Source organism: Neomonachus schauinslandi, chromosome 6, assembly GCF_002201575.2.
Source record: "Neomonachus schauinslandi chromosome 6, ASM220157v2, whole genome shotgun sequence".
Classification (NCBI taxonomy): domain Eukaryota; kingdom Metazoa; phylum Chordata; class Mammalia; order Carnivora; family Phocidae; genus Neomonachus; species Neomonachus schauinslandi.
Genome location: NC_058408.1, coordinates 89,052,543 through 89,070,554, shown reverse-complemented (window position 1 = coordinate 89,070,554; position 18,012 = coordinate 89,052,543). Strand labels below are relative to the sequence as shown.

General features: G+C 38.0%; 1 protein-coding gene across 3 annotated transcripts in view; it reads left to right on the top strand.

Moving 5' to 3' along the window:
- FAM13C (family with sequence similarity 13 member C) overlaps positions 1-18,012 on the top strand; it is a 151,633-nt gene that overhangs the window by 43,034 nt on the left and 90,587 nt on the right. For all 3 annotated transcript variants that reach the window (XM_044916473.1, XM_021699502.2, XM_044916474.1), the window contains one exon: positions 10,458-10,576. In XM_044916473.1, the coding sequence (XP_044772408.1) occupies positions 10,458-10,576 (119 nt within the window). The remainder of the gene's footprint in view (positions 1-10,457; positions 10,577-18,012) is intronic.

The window sequence follows — 18,012 nt, the reverse complement described above, 5'->3', positions numbered from 1 at the left end:
TGGAGTAGTAATCAGTAAAAGTTTATTGTGCACACATCAAAAAGATAGTTCACAAACCAGGATCACTCAAACCAAAACATGGGATGGGGCTCAGGGGTATATTATTATAAAGCAGCTTATATAAGTGGGAAGGCAGTGACTGTTTATTGTTCATAGTGATTAGATAAAATATCAGCATTTTCTTAAATTATAAGGAATTGGTTTTGTCTGCTCAGAAAATTTTCAAGGCTGGCTTCAGTTTATTTTTTATTTTAACAAAAAAATTTTAGTTTTGATTTTAACAAATCAAACAAACAGAATGAGACAAATATTTTAATTGTCATGCAGAAGTCACCAGAAGTCTTCAAGATTCCAAAATAGCTTCATTGAAAGATTCATTGCAAAAGGCTGATGAAAAAGTAAAGACCCAATGATACCTAAAAACAAAAGACTTCTTAAGACTGACATGTCTCTTTCAACTCCCTTCTATCTTCCTTTTCCTCAGTACTGTATTTTACTAATCCCCTGTCTGAGTTTACTTTCCACTCTGACCATAAACAAAAATCCACCAAGTTAGTAGCCTTACAACTGCAATAGCTCCAATGTCAGAAACCTAAAAACCCTGTTTCACCTCCTAGAGGCCCATCATCAACACACTGGCCCAGAAATCAATGTCTCATTTGTAATCAGTGGGGACACTGGAAAAAATATTTTCCTCAAAGATTTTTTTTTTGTCCAATTCTTCCATACCAACTCAAATGCCCCCATATCTACCCTTGAAGGAGGGCCCCCAAATGGGCTTTTCTTAGAGTTGCCAGGACTTCAAGGAATTCTCCAGTAAACTCTTACCAGTTGCTCTCTTAAACAGCCAAGGGGAAACTAAATTAAAATTAATGGAAAATCTTGCTAAATGCTGGTAGATACCAGAACTACACTCTCTAAACCCCACTCTCTTTGGAGCCTGCAGATGGGATCTTGGGAAAACAGGCAGAAGCTGGTGAGGGCTAAAAATTCTTACTGGAGTCAGTTCTCCTAGACCTTTTTAGTGCCTGGTTGAGAGAGGAAAGTGAGATTTCATGTTATCCCTTCCCTACTAAATTCAGACTTTTATGAATTTGGCTTTGAGGTCCCCATTGGTTGTAGATCCTTTCTCTCCCAGAGACAACTATTGCCTTCTTGTTTGTATTGTTTTGTGTCCTAAGAACTTGACTTGGTTTTCTGCCTGCCGGGGGCATGCAGGTTTCAAGAATGAGGGCACCCAAAATATGGCCAGACAGAAATGTGGGTTGCAAATCCACTTTAGCTGGGGTCCTACTGACTATTGCCCACTTCAGGGGAATTGTCTGTCTTTCTTACTTTTGGCAATTTTTGGAATGGCTCTGGATACTGGGAAGCTAGTATCTTTGAGTTGTTTAATACTGCCAAGAATGTTTACTGTTTGCCCCAGCTGAAACTTGACAAGATATTTGCAAGGATTTCTAAATAGCTTTATGGCCAGCTGGTATTCAGAGCCTGATAGGAACTTTTTTTTTTAAGGTCTTCTCTTCTAAGCTAAATGTACCCAGAAGGAAAGAAAAACAAAGGCAAACTTTATCCAAGGACAAAGCTCTAAATCTAGAACATAGGAATCTTTTGATTTCCGTCTTATTTGAAGATCTTCTCTCTGATCTAAAGAAGCAAATAGATTATGTAGTTGGATGGGTGGGTCAACCTCCTTGATGTCATTCAGATTGCAACCTAATTCTTTGAGGAATTAAAAACAAGTGTACTTGTCTTATAAATCGAGTCTTCACAAGAACATAAGTGAATCTCTGGGAGCAATTCACCCACTTTTCCTTTTTTAAAACCAATCCCCAACTTCCTTTATTCATCTCAGAAGGTTGTAGGTATTATAAAATTCTGGATTTAGGAAACAAAATTCTTTGGAGAAACTTGGATTCTTTTTCTGTGCCTTTGAGATGTAAATGTTCTACCTGTTCTTCACTAGGAACTCTTATCTATGGAAGCCATCTCTTTGAAATGCAAGCTTTAGGTAGGTAATTTCTATCAGAAGGGAAAAAGAGGAAAGGCTATTTGGAGCCTAGGCATATGAAAAATCTTAAAAGTCTTTTCCACAAACATAAAAATGTGTAAGCCATCTGAGCAGGTAATCTAACTTATTCTATCTGCCAGAAACCAATTTGGATCCAACTCTTCTTTTAGAGGCTACTGAGTTTTATATTATTTTACCTGTCCTGTGGCTAAAATTTGAAATTAAAGCTATAAGATCTCTCTTTACAACTATCTGTATGTTTATGTATGTCTGTATATTATAAATGTGTGATTTTTTTTCTATCTTTGGATGGTATTGCCAAAATTAATTTGTACAGTTATATTTATACATAAACATGTCAAATATGCTCACAGAAATATAGAAAGTAACCCAAATGTTTCTCATTTGTTTTAATCTAAAATAATCTTGGTAAATAAACATTAACTTAAGTTTGTTGCTTTAATCAAAACTGGCACATCTTTAGAGCTATCAATATTAAATATAAGCAGATCTATAATTCTACCTAGGTTTATTAAAAGTGAAAGAAGCTCATGTTATCTGTTACAGAGATCGAGAACAAACTGAGGGTTGATGGAGGGAGGTGGGTGGGGGATGGGCTAGATAGGTGGTGAGTATTAAGGAGGACCCTTGTTGTGATGAGCACTGGGTGTTGTATGTAGTCGTGATGAGCACTGGGCGTTGTATGTAAGTGATGAATCACTGAATTTTACTCCAGAAACCAATACTGCACTGTATGTTAAGTAGCAAAATTTAAATTAAAAATAGGACAATTTCATGAATAAATAAACAGCAAATCATCTTTTCATGAGTAATCTAAACATATTGTTAGGAACAAATAAATTAAATAGAGGTCAGATAAAAGTTTATAAATGAACTTTCCAACAATAATTATGCTTTTTGTATATCTACTTAAAAGTAGTTTTCAAAATCTTTTTGGTAACTTGAAACCTTACTATTATACTGAAATAAGTTAAATGGGATAATATCTAGATCATTTCCAAGGAATATAAAATACTGAAACATTAACTACTGAGCATAGTTTATCTTCTTTTGACTTACTTTTACAGAAGAACTAAGGCTAGTTGTCCTATTAGTAAACATGTTTTGTCTACATTGAAAAGTTTACTGAGGAAGAAGTTATTTCTAGAAGTTATGAAATATATTTATAAATTTGCCAGTCCACACTTGCTTAATTCTTAGTTTTCACTAGGAATTTAGTATTCTAATGGTAATAATTATAATCAATATATGTACTTAAACCTATTTCAAAATAATAAGGGAGAAAGTAAATAACTGAATGAAAAGTAGGTAAAGAAAGTAAAATGACTATTTCAGAATGAGAAAGAAGGAAAAAACATAGTAAGTAATCTGAATGGTTATAAGAAGTTATAGAACTTTTGTAGAAAAGGAATGTTAGGAAAAGAATGTCAGTTGTGGTCAAGCTGGCTAAGATTAGAATGGATTTAAGGTTTTTTTTTTTCCCCTAAAAAATGAGTTTTATTATCAAAAGTACACTGATGCTATTGGTCTGCTCCTGTTAAGTGATTGTGAAAGGGTTTTTGTTCACTTTACCTTTTGGACAATCTACCTGGAAAGCAAAGATTTTTTTTTTTTTGCCTTAGCAAAATAGTTTCCTGTGTTTCATGTTGTTTTTATATCAGGTCTTTGATTACTTAATAGAACCCAGTCTTCTTAGTATTAAAAGAGCTAAATCTCATTCACAACAATGTAACCTTTTGTGTTTGCTTTTCAAATCTGCTATTGCCAATTTGGTTAAATAGATAATTAAGTATTTGATAATGATCTGTGGTCCTACATAGTCAAATATTCAAACCTTTTGACATTTTGACAACTTCCCCCAATCAAATTCTAAATGGAGTCTTCTTGACCTCAAAGTATCTTTGATATACCCTAGAGTGTCCCTGGAAATCTCAAAAGATTTGTTTCTCACCTTGTAAAAGAGAGATGTTAAACAAATTAGGTTTATTTGATATGTTAAATTATGTAGAAAGCATTGTCAAATAAGTATTGATAAACCTTCTTAGGTTATATGTGTATGGATATATGTTCCTAACATAGATATTCCAGAAATTGTTTATAGAGTTTCTAGAAATTTATCAATACTTTAATGTCCAGTTATTATTCTAAATTATTGTATGCCACAGAAATAACTACATTTCACCATCAAAGGAACTCTCATCAGGTCTTTAAGTGTGTGCATTTTAAAGTATTTTGTTATTTTAAGAAAACCATTTTTTATTCTGTTGATTTTGCAAAAGTAAGATTAATGGAAAGGACTCTACCAAGTGCTGCCATCCACCAACACTGCTGCCAAATTACAAGGTGTTTAAATTTCACAACTGAAGAAGGCTCCCCCTGACATCTGTGCCTGTGCAAATGCTAGAGACATCAAAATCCAATTGACTAGGAAGAGAATTAGCTGATATTGAGGTTGACTGCTTCCTCCCAAAACATTAAGAATGTTTCTTTCCATTTCTCTTTTCTTTCCAACAATCCTTTTCCTAATTCTTACACCCTGAATGTCTTTGTCATTCTTTTGTCAACCTACTGCCTTGCCCTGTCCTGAAAAGACATTGCCATTGTTCACATATCTCAGACCGTTACAAAAGCAGGTAATCAACTATTGGATTTACTGTGATGCGGGTGATTCCATAATTCTTCCCATCACAAACTTCTTCCTGATTTCTAATGCCTCAGTTTCTCTGGAATACACTTGTGGATAAACACTTCTGGAGAAGTGGAAACTGTTATATGAAATACATAAACAAGCCATTTGGCTTGAGAAAATGACTCAGTGGGGTCTTTCTTTGATCTATTTAATCTAAGTTGGTTTGGGCCATGGGGATTATGACATTGGAAAGTTTGGAGTGTCCTCCAAACATTGGGTATTACTCAGTTTAAAACCATTCTAATAGTCTCCCTGATATACCATATTCTCTCTAAAGCTTTAAATGTATGCATGCAGCTACTGGTAATGAGACAAATGTTCTTTCTGTGCCTAGAATGGCAAAAAATGGGATGAAGAACTGCCACCTAAGGGACCAAGACCTTGATATCCTAACCTATGAATTGAAGTTAGAGGTTCATCCTGATTCCAATAGCAACAAGGAGTGGTAGCTCAGAGTGGCACTAATACTTTAAATTTTGATCAATACTTGGAATACAATTGAGAATTTATCAAAAGGGGGTAAGTTGATAATATTAATTTGTATATTGGGACCCACAAAATGGAGGCCATCTCAGTGGCCTACCCCATGTCACAAATCTAAACAAAGTCAGCCTGCACTTACTGAAAATTGTCAAGAAACCCTAACATCAGTCACAATCTTTCAAGTTAGCCTTAGCTAGCTTATCTTACCTAGAGAATAGGGCCCGCTAGCCTTATAAGGAAATCCCTGAATTCCTAGTCATTCATGCCCTGTTTCCGTGTTGCCTCTTCTTACACTCTATAATGCTCATTCTTGCCCACAAAACCTTAGGAAGAGTGCTCCACTATTTGATAGGTTCTGTACTCCCTAAATACATGGATTGTTTTCCCTTGAATAAAGGACCCGAAACTAGTTACTAAATTGTTTTAGTTTTGTCATTTGATAATAGTAAACTTGGGATGTTGAAATAAAGTGGAAAGAATTCTGTCTTGTCTTCACTTGATTATTCTCACTGGGGAAAAGTGAGAGTAAGATTTGCCTCCTAGTTTTAAATGAGGACATACAGGTTAAAAGTGCCTAGTTTAGTGCCCGGTACAGGTCAGGCACTCGATGAATGTTATTTGATTTGGAAAGTAGACAAAATAGCCTAATTTGAATGTCTATTTTCTACCAGAAATTCTTACAAATGTAGGCAGTAAACTAGTTGATATCCTTGTATTTCAGATAAGGAAATAAGATCAGAGGAGATCCTACTTTGTGGATATGTGTGGATTTTGAACATATGCCTCTCTTCCTCCATGATTTATTTCTGTGTTGAAATAGTGACCAAGGCAGGCAGAAATTATTTTAAAAAGATGTCTGAAGAAACAGTTCTCTAAGTACCATGTCTTAAAGTTCCAGAACACTTAAAATGGGTAATCAGACACACATGAAGATACTATAATAAGCTCTTCCAGAGCCTCTTTTCCCCCAGCTGTAAGATGGATGTGATAATCCAGTAGTTCTTTTGATCAGGGACAAATGCCTTTAAAACCCCCAAATATTCAAAAGGACTTTAAGTCACTTTCACAGATGTGTGCAGATTTAAGGTGAAAAGAACTCTGGGGTGACATAGGATAGGGTAGATTTATAACACATTGCCTATTCTAAGAGCTGAATATATATGCTTTTCCAAACTATGGAGATACCAGATGTATTAATCATGTAGTATTTAAAGATCTTGGGAAGAACATGCTTTCATGAATGCAAGGCATAGTTATTAGCAATGAAGGGATTAGTTATAAACCCACTTAATTTAAAATTTAAGCCAGTAGTTGAAGAAAGTAAATTTTTTAAATCAATTTTGGAATAGAATGGACACAGATAAAACCTCAAGTGTGAGTAGATGAAAAAAGTTAATATTTTGATTGACCACACATCTTGAAAGGAAGATTTAAAGGATGTGTAGGTCTTTGAGGCCCAAGGGTAGCATTCTGGTTTATCAAGCTGAGCAAAAACTAGGACTAGGTGAAAACATTTTTTTATTTCTTCTGGGTTATGGATTTGTACAAATTGGGGGACTTGGAAGAGTCTGAAGCTGTGGCCATTACATTGGATCAAAACTAGATTCTCTCAAGTTCTGTAAGAGTCAGCCGAATTCACTAAAATCCCAACAAGGACAAAATATTATATTTCACTATTTCTGCTTAGGGGCAGCTAATATTTCCTTGACTCAGCTGAGGTTCTGAGCCTCTCAATCTAATAGACAGTTTCTCTCTGATTGTGTATACTATCCTAGCCTCTGCTCATGGATCAGAAAATAACTGAAATAATGTTTGTTTTACAGATGCCTTACTTATGAAATATCTCAGAGCTAAGTCAATTTAGTTGCTCCTGCGTATAGCAGAGAACCAAAAATCACTCCGCTGAAGCTAGAATTGGGACATACAGGACACGAGGTCAAAGGATAGGGAATGGCTGGGAGCAGGAGGAAATGATGTAGGATCACTTGTCTTACAGGTGCCCCTCCAGCCTCTGCCAGGCCAGGTACCAGGAAGACAAGCCTGGAGGAGAGGGTCTTGGCTTCTCCTTCCTTCATTTCCATTGGTCAGCTTGGACCTGCCCATTTGGCAAACACATTACCACAGAAGTAACAAGTTAGTGTCTGCCCTCTTAGATTTTAGTCTTTGTCACACAGTAGATTTTAAAATTCTCTGGGGGCAGAATCGTCTTATTCACTTTTACATAACCTCCTTAAACTGTCAACATCCTTTGTTTGTAGTAGGTGATTCTTTTTTAAGTAAAAATATATCTCAGTCATTTTAAGGTAAACACTCTGCTTTAGTGTTCTAGAATTTTTGATGGGGGTGTTATAGCAGATCCCAAACAAAGATGTAATGAAGCTTAAATGAGCAAAGCTAATTAAATATGTTCTTGTTCAGATAGTGTCACCTTTGGGAGGTTGGGGGGGGGATATGTTCTCTTAATCATACATGAGTATATTATCTATTCTAAGAACTTTATTTGGCAGTCCTAGTTAGCCTTGTCACTGGTCAGGTGGTGGAGCCCAATTGAAATAGGGATGTGAATTCACCAAGGGGGTGAGTCCTGGTCTCTCATGTGTCTCTCTGTTATAGAGGCCAATAACCATGATTGAGTATTACTGTTCTTGTTATATATTTTTTTCCTTTATGTCCTTATGAATAAATGACACCTGGCAGCACAATACCTTTGGAAACTACTGTTTTATTAATTTAGTTAGAATGACATCCCTTTTCCTTCTGCCTTCTCCCTTTAAGGAAAAGCATGAAATTTTTTTTTTAAGATTTTATTTATTTATTTATTTGAGAGAGATAGAGAAAAGGAAACAGCATGAGAGGGGAGAGGGTCAGAGGGAGAAGCAGGCTCCCCGCTGAGCCGGGAACCTGATGTGGGACTTGATCCCAGGACTCCGGGATCATGACCTGAGCTGAAGGCAGTCGCTTAACCAACTGAGCCACCCAGGCGCCCCCATGAAATTATTTTTAAAAACTGGAGCGAGTAAGAATTGGGGTTTACTCTCCTATTTCCTATGAGGTTCTTGAGTAACTTCTAGACTCTTGAAGTATAGAAATTTGAAACGAACATCTGACCACAAAAATAGCTTTGCTTTTGATAAACTCATTTGGATTAAGTCTCTGAGAGTTTCCTTAACATAACTTTCAGAATATTGAGCTTCAGGGGAATTTTTATAAAAGAAATATTAGCACTCATAGCTCCCATCTGTGGTGCACCTCCAGCTGGCAAGTACTAAGAGATGTTCTAATGACATCTTGTTCAACAACTTTGAGACCCTGGGAGTATTTTTTTTTTAAAGATTTTTATTTATTTATTTATTTGAGAGAGAGAATGAGAGAGAGAGAGAGAGAGCACATGAGAGGGGGAGGGTCAGAGGGAGAAGCAGACTCCCTGCTGAGCAGGGAGCCTGATGTGGGACTCCATCCCAGGACTCCGGGATCATGACCTGAGCCGAAGGCAGTCGCTTAACCAACTGAGCCACCCAGGTGCCTGTGACCCTGGGAGTATTATCCCCATTTACAGACAAGGAAGTGGAGATCCTGATAATTGATGTAACTTGTGTAAGGTCACATAACTCACAAGTAGTAAGCAGAGCTATCTCACTCGAACCCATTGTTGGGGAAACTTGGCCAGTATTTGGGTAGTTGTAGAATTTTTCAGAAGCAGTTACTGTGTCCAGAGTGTCTTTTTGCCTAAAGCTGCAGGCTTAGAAAAATGGAATTAAAGGATCCTGGAGGAACAATTAATCCCTTTCCTTATCTCTACCCCAATTCCCCACTTTAACCCTCTTATAGGAAGGCATTCATAAAATTTTTTAGAAAGATTTTATTTATTTATTTGAGAGAGAGCACAAGACAGTGAGAGTATGAGCAGGGCATGGGGGAAGGGCAGAGGGAGAGGCAGAAGCAGACTCCCCACCAAGCAGGGAACCTGATGCAGGGCTCAATCCTAGGACCCTGAGATCATGACCTGAGCTGAAGGCAAATGCTTAACTGACTGAGCCACACAGATGCCTCACAATTTTGTTGTAGAGGCTTGTGATGACTACTTGGCAAAAAGCCCCACCACATTATTTGGCTGTTTTGGAAAAGTGACTTCTGAGACATGTGACATATTGACACTTTACTGACTTTAACCCACACTCCGAATAGGAAAGCTTGGTCTATATTGCCACCACGGTATACTGCTCAGTCAGACCCAGATGTATTGCAGCACATGAATATTCTCACTGCACGACAGTAGCCATCTGGATTTACTCAATTTCTCACTGATTTTAGTTTTAATATTTCTTTTATCAGGTAAAGAGGGGCTATTTTGCTGCTAGGAAAACTTGTCAATTAGAGATCTGACACAGCTCAAAAACTGTAGTGGTTCAACTGTTGAATGTATATAAATCTTTCATTTTTAGTGTATCTCTCCTTGTAGTGAATCCAGATTCATTTAGCTTGGATGTGTTTATGATATTCTCTAGAAAGTTTAGCATTCTGGAGTTCTTCTAAATTAATGCATAGATTGCATAATGAGATGACCACTGTAGTGATTTCTTTGGATGCAGTGTAGCTAATGGCAAGTGTGTGTGTGTGTGTGTGTGTGTGTGTGTGTGTTAGAGGGAGGGAGAGAGGGAAGAGCATGCTTGCATGCTTGGCATTTGGAATTTATAAAAATGATGTTTCTTAGATTTCAGACCAACTTAAATTTCTTTCCTATTACAGGAATAATGTATGTTTATTGTAAAAAATGTTGATGAGCCCCAAACAGGAAAAAAGAAAAAGAAATGACATCTCAGAGTTAGTCACTGTTAAAATTTTGGTATCTCAGTCTGTATGTGTGTGTATTCATACATATGTTTGTTTTTACAAAAATGAGCCAATGCTATAAATATTCTAGAAATTATATTTTCAGATATATCTATTTATTCAATACTCTTTTATAATATTTTTAGTGTGAATATTTTCATGGTATGGTTATATCGTATCTCTTGAACATTAGATTTTTCATTATTTTTCTCTTTATTCTATATTCTTGTAGCAACTGACTGATAAAAGGAGGTTTCTTAAATTTCAGATTACTTATTGGCCCCCTTTCCCACTTACAGCCGGCGGAGTGTGTTTTGTTTGTGCTCCCCTGCCCTGAGCCCCACTCCCAGCTGAAGAACACCGTGGAACACTGCGGTGGGATGGCTACTGACACTCCTCTACTCCCACTGTTTCTTCTCGCAGGAGACAGAGCACGTGGCACCCAGCCAGCCAGAGTGTCGGGGGAGAACAGGAACGCCAGCTCAGGAGAGTCCACAAAACCACTCCTTCAGGTGCCAAGAAACAGTGCGAGTTCAACAAAGGTGGGCCTTTTGTTGTCAGAAATCGTACTATACCTGTGTTGCATTCCCGTGCTTGCCGTTCCCACACAAGGCAAGGCTTTCTGATTTTGACTGGCATTCCTTACAAGTCACAGAAGCTGCTTAAAGAGGCCGTGAGAGAGTATCGTTGAGTCTGAGCTGAGGAGAAATGTAAATAACCTACTGTCTCTGCCTTCATTTTGGAGATAATCAGCCTACGGCTCGGAGAGGAGAGGAGATAGTCTTGGAGAAAGAAATGCTGATTTCATTTTGTCCTCTTTTATTCCACGCCAATGATTAGGTTTTCCTCTGTGATAATGATAATTAGTGATGACAGTGTAGACATCAAGCCAATTTCTTTTCACATACCATCTCATTTAGCCTTTGCCACTTCTTCATAAAGTGAGTACTTACAGCCCCATCTTATGGAGGAGAAGCCTGAGGTTGGACTCACTGGGGCACTGGCCTGATGTTGCACAAGTGAAAAAGCTGAGCCAGACTTTGAACCTATAAATGTTTGATTACAGAATAGCGGGTGTGGCTTCTGTGCGGATCCAAGGAGTGTCCTTGAGGCACTTGAAGCAGCCCCAGGGCTGGCCTCTCTGGTCTGCTAGACCGGCCAAGACAGCCCTGGGTTCAGGGCAAGGACGTAGGTTAAGCTGTCTGCAGCAAGGTTGGCATGGCATTCTGATGGGAGCCTGGCATTGCAGCTGTCTGTGGAAAGTCTCTTCTGGAAATAAACAGAAGAAATAATTCGCCTGCTAGTTGTGCCAGCTGTCTTTGTAGGATCATGTGTACAGCGTAATCATAGCCCTCACTCACTGGTAAGGGAGTGCTGTGCTTTTGAGCATGACCTTTAGATTTTTTTTTTATGGCAGCACAGCCTAAATGAATCAACAACTACAGAGAAGTTGGCTGTGCTATGTAATTTTGCTTTAAAATATTCAGCATACTAAATTTAGAATCATAGAGCCCCAAAAGGTTGGAGGGGCCCCAAAAGCAAGGTGACCCGCTCTCCAACCAGATTCGTAGGTTTCTTGTATCACCCTCCTCACAATTTGCCACCACTTTTCTGTTTATTCTTATGTGACCTCAGGTCAGGTAAGACTCAACCTTGTCATTTCTCTGCTGATGGGGGCATTCTCCTTCCTATTTGAAGCCTTATTATAATCAAGCTGTTTTAGACAGACCAGAACCAATTTTGTGCAGTGACCCTGTCTCCCCTACACCACACTGGTGACTGCCTTTCTTAGCAAGAACAGGGCCAACTATATACCCATGCATATTTCAAAATAGTAACACAAAATGAAACAAAAAAACAAAACTAAATTATGTATTTTTGTGTATGGAATGTATGGGGCAGCCCTTTGGGGTGGATGTTCCACAGAGGCTAGTCAGGAAAAATGATTATCAGCAGTTAACCTTCTCAAAGATACCTGATGTTTGGTAACTTTAGACCACTTTATATCTCATCTACAGTGGGGAAAGTAAGTGGTAATATTACTGTTATCAGAGGGCAAGTCAGAAATTGAATAGGATTCTGTGATGGGAATCATTTACATATGATTAGTAAAAGCTAAGAGGATTGAATTAGAATAGTTTTGATGAGGAAATGTACTGGGCAGCCATTGTTACATTTGGGGATGGGGAGTTACAGTTAAATTTGGATTCTTAGATCTATGGTACCTTTTCTCAGAAAAAAAGAGATGCACATATATACAACTTTGTAACATCTTAGGATGCTCCTAGACCTTCTCTGCGTGTCAGTGAAAGGAACTGAATACAGACAGGGTCCCTGGGCAGCTTTCCTCATTAAGTCAGATTTGTCTCTCCCCATTTTCCTCGTTGGCCACTTCTACATCTTAGCAAACCTCTATAGGATTCCAAATACCCTGTCCTTTTCTTCTCCCTTCTAGCCTCCAGACTCTACTTGATGGGATCTAGCTTTATGAGCTAGCATCATTCTAGAATATTCTGTACCCCAGTGTTGGCAATCACAGGATCTGGAGTTAAGTGTCAGATGAGAAGAGGTATTAGGCCACTTACGTCTAGTACTATTAAGTTTACTATTTAGATTGGGCTGGTAATCTTTAAACTAGAGTTATTTGTCAGAGCCATGGTGGCATCACCTAGGGACATTCTAATGAAACTTAAAAAAAAAAAAAAAATCTCAAAATATTACAAGGATTGTGAAACTTGATGAACTGGTGAAATGAGATCTGAGGCTAAAAACAACTTTGACTCAGGTAGCGCACATTCCTGAAAACATTTCTCTTCCCTTTTAAGCCAGCATATGGCCAGATTCAGGCATATGGTGCCCAGTAAGATCTTGATAGAGACATGATACTGTAATAGGATGCTCCAGACCTAGGTTTGGCTCAAAGTGAGGGAAGGAGCCAGGATAAATCTCAGCAGGTATAAAATGCCACCATCTTGGGTGTGGAGGGAGAATTTTATTTGCATAATGAACACTTTGAAAAAGGGAAGAAAGATCTTTCTGTCGTCAAGGGGTCACATGTCATTTCGATGAGAGTCAAAGGAGTGGTTAATCTTCAGAGAATGAATCCATCCTTGTAGAAATGACATTTTCGGAGCTCATTGTGTTATGAGGTGGGAACTGATCTTTGCATGTATGCCAAGGAGAAATAGTTTCATACCTTCAGCTCTCAGATCATGTATCTTCAGCTCTTTCTAGTGCAAGGAGCCTGTATCTGTGTCTGTGGATGAGCTTCAGGGAGGTTTATGAATGTTTTTCCCAAAGTTTGAGTATATATATATATATATATATTATATTGGTTTTCTGTTGCTACTGTAACAAGTGACCACAAATCTATGGCTTAAAACAACACACATTTTTTTTTAAGATTTTATTTATTTATTTGACGCAGAGAGATAGAGAGAGATCACAAGCAGGGGGAGTGGCAGGCAGGCAGAGGGAGAGGAAGAAGCAGGCTCTCTGCTGAGCAAAGAACCTGATGCGGGGCTCGATCCCAGGACCCTGGGATCATGACCTGAGCCGAAGGCAGCCGCTTAACCAACTGAGCCACCCAGGCGCCCCAAAACAACACACATTTATAATCTTATAGTTCTGTAGATACCCAACATGGGTCTCCTTGGGCTAAAATAAAGGTGTCAGTAGGCCTGCAATTCCTTTCTGGAGTCTCTAGGGGGAGAATCCATCTGTTTCCTTGCCTTTTCCAAGTTTCCAGAGGCTGCCTACATTACTTGGCTTGTACCCCTTCCTCCATTGCAAAACTAGCAACATTGCATTTCTGAGCATTCTTCCATACATCTCCCTCTGACCAGGTCCAAGAGAGATTTTCTGATTTTAAGGATTCATGGGACTAGATTGGACTGACTCAGATAATCCACAGTAATCTCCCCATCTCAAGGTCCTTAACTTGATCATATCTGCAGAATCCCTTTTGTCATGTAAGAGTAACATGTGGAGTGGGACAGAAAATGAGGACACAGGCACCGTGTGTGTGTGGGGGTGATTATTCTACCTGCTACATAAAAGTTTAGTTTTCCAGGGAAAATCTCTAAAGCATTCATCAGAATCTCATGTGGTACTCATGACCCCAAAAAAGTTTAGAAACACTATCCTAACCTCTATCTCCCAGTTTGCTTGTTCTTCAACAGAGTCAACCTCAGACACTGATTTCACTCCCTCCATCCTCTTTCACTCCATCCTCCCTCCTATTTGCCATGTCCTCTCTGTCCTTATACAGTCAATATTCCTTGTACGGTGCCCCATAGCAGAGATCTCAAGTTTGGTGTCCTGCAGTTTATCTAGTGTGGAGATACACTTGCCTTGTAGAATGTTTTAAAATATTTTGATTCAATATTTAAAATTCAGAAATTTTGGGACACCTGGGTGGCTCAGTCGGTTAAGCGTCTGCCTTCCGCTCAGGTCATGATCCCGGGGTCCTGGGATTGAGTACCGCATCGGGCTCCCTGCTCGGCGGGGAGTCTGCTTCTCCCTCTGCCTGCCACTCCCCCTGCTTGTGTTCTCTCTTGCTTGCTCTCTCTCTGGCAAATAAATGACTGAAATCTTTAAAAAATAAAAATAAATAAATAAATAAAATTCAGAAATTTTATAGATTTGGGAGATTCTTTTTGAGAAACTAAAGATGGAATAACCCAGAGCCTATATTACTACAAGGCAACAATTAGCTGGAGTTGAGGAGCAGCTGTCCATTTTTCCACAATTCCCACCTGAATCTGCCAGCTTACTTATGCGCTCTGCCTGGCTCCTACAGGCATTTGATTTATAATGCCTGCTTTAATCATTTTCTTCCCAGCTACTGCTCATCCTGGGTACTCTAGCTGCCTGGAGCTAAGCCCTAATAAGGTGATGTCTGATACTGTCTTATGCCTCCTTTCCAAGATAACATATTTACATTTTAACTTGGATTTTCATTGCATGTGAGTGGAGGGGCTGCGTATTACCCTACTCTGGCATGCTCTTCAGTACCTGGAGCTTTTCAAAACACGTATAATTATAGAACTGCATTTGGCTAGAGCAAGAATGAAGCCTTGGGAATCGTTTAATACAGCCCTCTCATTTTCTAGTTTGACACCCAGTGAGGCCGTGATTTGCTTAAGCCCTCGCTCCCCTTATAACAGAACCAAGACAAATGCCATCAATCTGTTCAGAGCAGTCACTTGATAAATATGCATCAGTTTGATTGATTTTTTTTATATAGCTACAGCCAGTGCCAATCCTATGAACCCTCAGATATAACAAAGGAGGATTTATGAATGTAAGAGAATACTAATGAAGCTGGGGATTTCTTACCCAGCTAAGTAAATTTACTTTTGAGAGTGATTAACTCACTTGTGTTTAAAATATTGTATTAAAATTTATGACAGCATTAAACTTTTAATGCCGTTAAAGACCTTGTCTGTATAAACAGGAGCTATTCTATAGCATTGTGTTACTACTAATTAAGTTGGTGGTTACATTTGCGAATTGGAGTTTATTGGCCTCTTCATCTGGAAGTCCCCAGTTAGAGGGGGTTGAAGATTGATGTATTAGCAAGAATAATGGCCTTTGATGACTTTGACTATTTTTGTGACATTCCAGAAGAAAGAAAAAGCTTTGTTGCTTTATGGAAAGAGGAAGTTTTGTTGGCAACAACTTTTCCATGGGGAATAAATCCTTTCAGCTTTTGTTTTTGAGATAGACAACTTGTCTGTGTTTTAATAGCTAATTGTTTCTTATTTAAGTGTTTTTCATAGAAGTAAGCAGAGTCTTAATGAGCTCTGTTAAAAAGAGAAAGAATGAGTAAGAGAATGAGCACCCAGAGATTTTTAATAACATAGTAGACAAGATGTACCTTCTTGGACTGTATCAGACAGGAGCTCTACATGTTGCCAGCATGTTCTTATTAGTGTGCTCTTAGGATTTCTCTCCTCTCTTTCCCTCCCCTCCATCGCCTCCCCTCCTCTCTCTTCTCCCTCTCTCCATCTCTCCATCTCTCTCTCTTTCTCTCTCTCTCTCTCTTTCTTCCTTAATAGTGCAGGGGGAGGAGAATGAATGAGGTATAAACAAAAAAAATTAGTTCGTCTTGACAATGTTTTGAGACTCCCTGCTAGACAGTTGGGTGACGAATGGGCTCTGAAATGCTTACTTTGCCTACATTGCATGGGAAGGGAGCCATATAGCGAGGGATCTTCTTCATCCCCCAATCCTGCCTCCCTCCTCATGGGCTCAGAAATAGTCTGATAGAATGGAAAGAACATCCAAATTAAGAAATGCAGAGTCTTATCTCATGTCTCTCGGGTGACCTTGGTCACTTCATGCAAATCCCTCAGTCCCCTCCTCTAACACAAGTTTGGGTCAGATGATTTCTCCGCCCCCTTCTGACTCTAATTCTAAAAATGCTCAACATTTTAGATGTTTAAAGGATTAGATGTGGAAAGATTTTAGCTTAATAAAAACAAGCTCTTGCAGTCACAGATAAAAATAATTCCTCCTCCATGCTGTAGAGCACAAAAATACCCTATACCAAATCACCAACCCTTTGAACTGATTGACAAAGAGCCCACACTTGATTATTTTGGGAATGAAACCCTCCTTTATTATTATTATTATTATTTTTTTGAGACTGCCCTTGGTTACTTTATAAATTGTTAGCACTTTCACACAGACAATGATTAGGCGTAAAGATAAAAGAGAAACTCTGAGACATTCTCTCATTAAAAATAATAATAAATGGGACATGATTATATTGGAAAATACAAAAAAATCCAAGGAAATAATTTCTTTTAGTCTTACTACCCCAATATGACCATGGTTATCCATTTTAGTATATGTTCTTGTATTGTTGCTATTGTTTTAAGTTTTTATTTAATTCTAGTTAGTTATAATATAGTGTTATATTAGTTTCAGGTATACAGTATAGTAATTCAATACTTTCATATATCACCCTGTGTTCATCACTAGTGCACTCCTTATATTGTTGCTATTGTTTTAATGTGGCATAAAAAAAATTGTGTATGAAAGGGGCTTCCTGATAGATTTGGATTGAATTCACTTCAGACTGGCTCCAGAGTATAAAGCTAGACCAGAATGCATTCTGCATTCTGACTATACAATCTATATGTAAGTTGAATAATAAAGTAGTGGGGTAATTATCACCAACCTCAGCTTCATTTATGGCTAAGATGAGCAAATTCGATTTTTCATAGCAAATACTCTAACATACAATTTTCTACAAGGAACGTATTTTACAAACTTCGTATTATAGCCTTGTGTTAGAAATAATATTTCTAGGAGATAGAACAAAAATTTTGTCCTTAATATCTCAACATCTTAGAAAACTTCTTGACCTAATTTGGACTAGATTTAAGAGACAAATTTCAATAGTGGTTATAGGGGACAGAGTGTGCATATAAACTTAAATCTCATTTAAAACTGACCAGTTGGTTAGCCGTTGAGTGTTCCTGAGGCCATGGGAATGAGGCTATTCTTTAACTTACTCTTTATCTTCCCAATGAGGCAATGGCTACACCAGTGTTCCTGTCATAGTATTCATCTACAGGGTTATTCCTTTTCAAGACTAATGTGCAGTACTAAACACACATACACAAACACATCCATATCCACTCATATCGTATATAGTGACACAGCTCCCACCCCCCCTTTTCTCTATTTTTTATCTTTAACCAACTTATTCGATTTGTATGTATAAATTTTTTTCATATATATGCTATCTTAGACATTTCTGTGTAATTTGTTTGTCCTACTTAATATTGTGTTTTCCATATCATAAAATATTCTAAAATATTAATGACTATAAAATATTCCATTCTGTGAGTATAACATCACTTATGTAACGAATTCCAAATTAGTGTGTATTTTGATTACTTCTGTGATTTATATTTATAGATACTGCTGTAGTAAGAATTGTTTAAAAATATTTTTATGTACT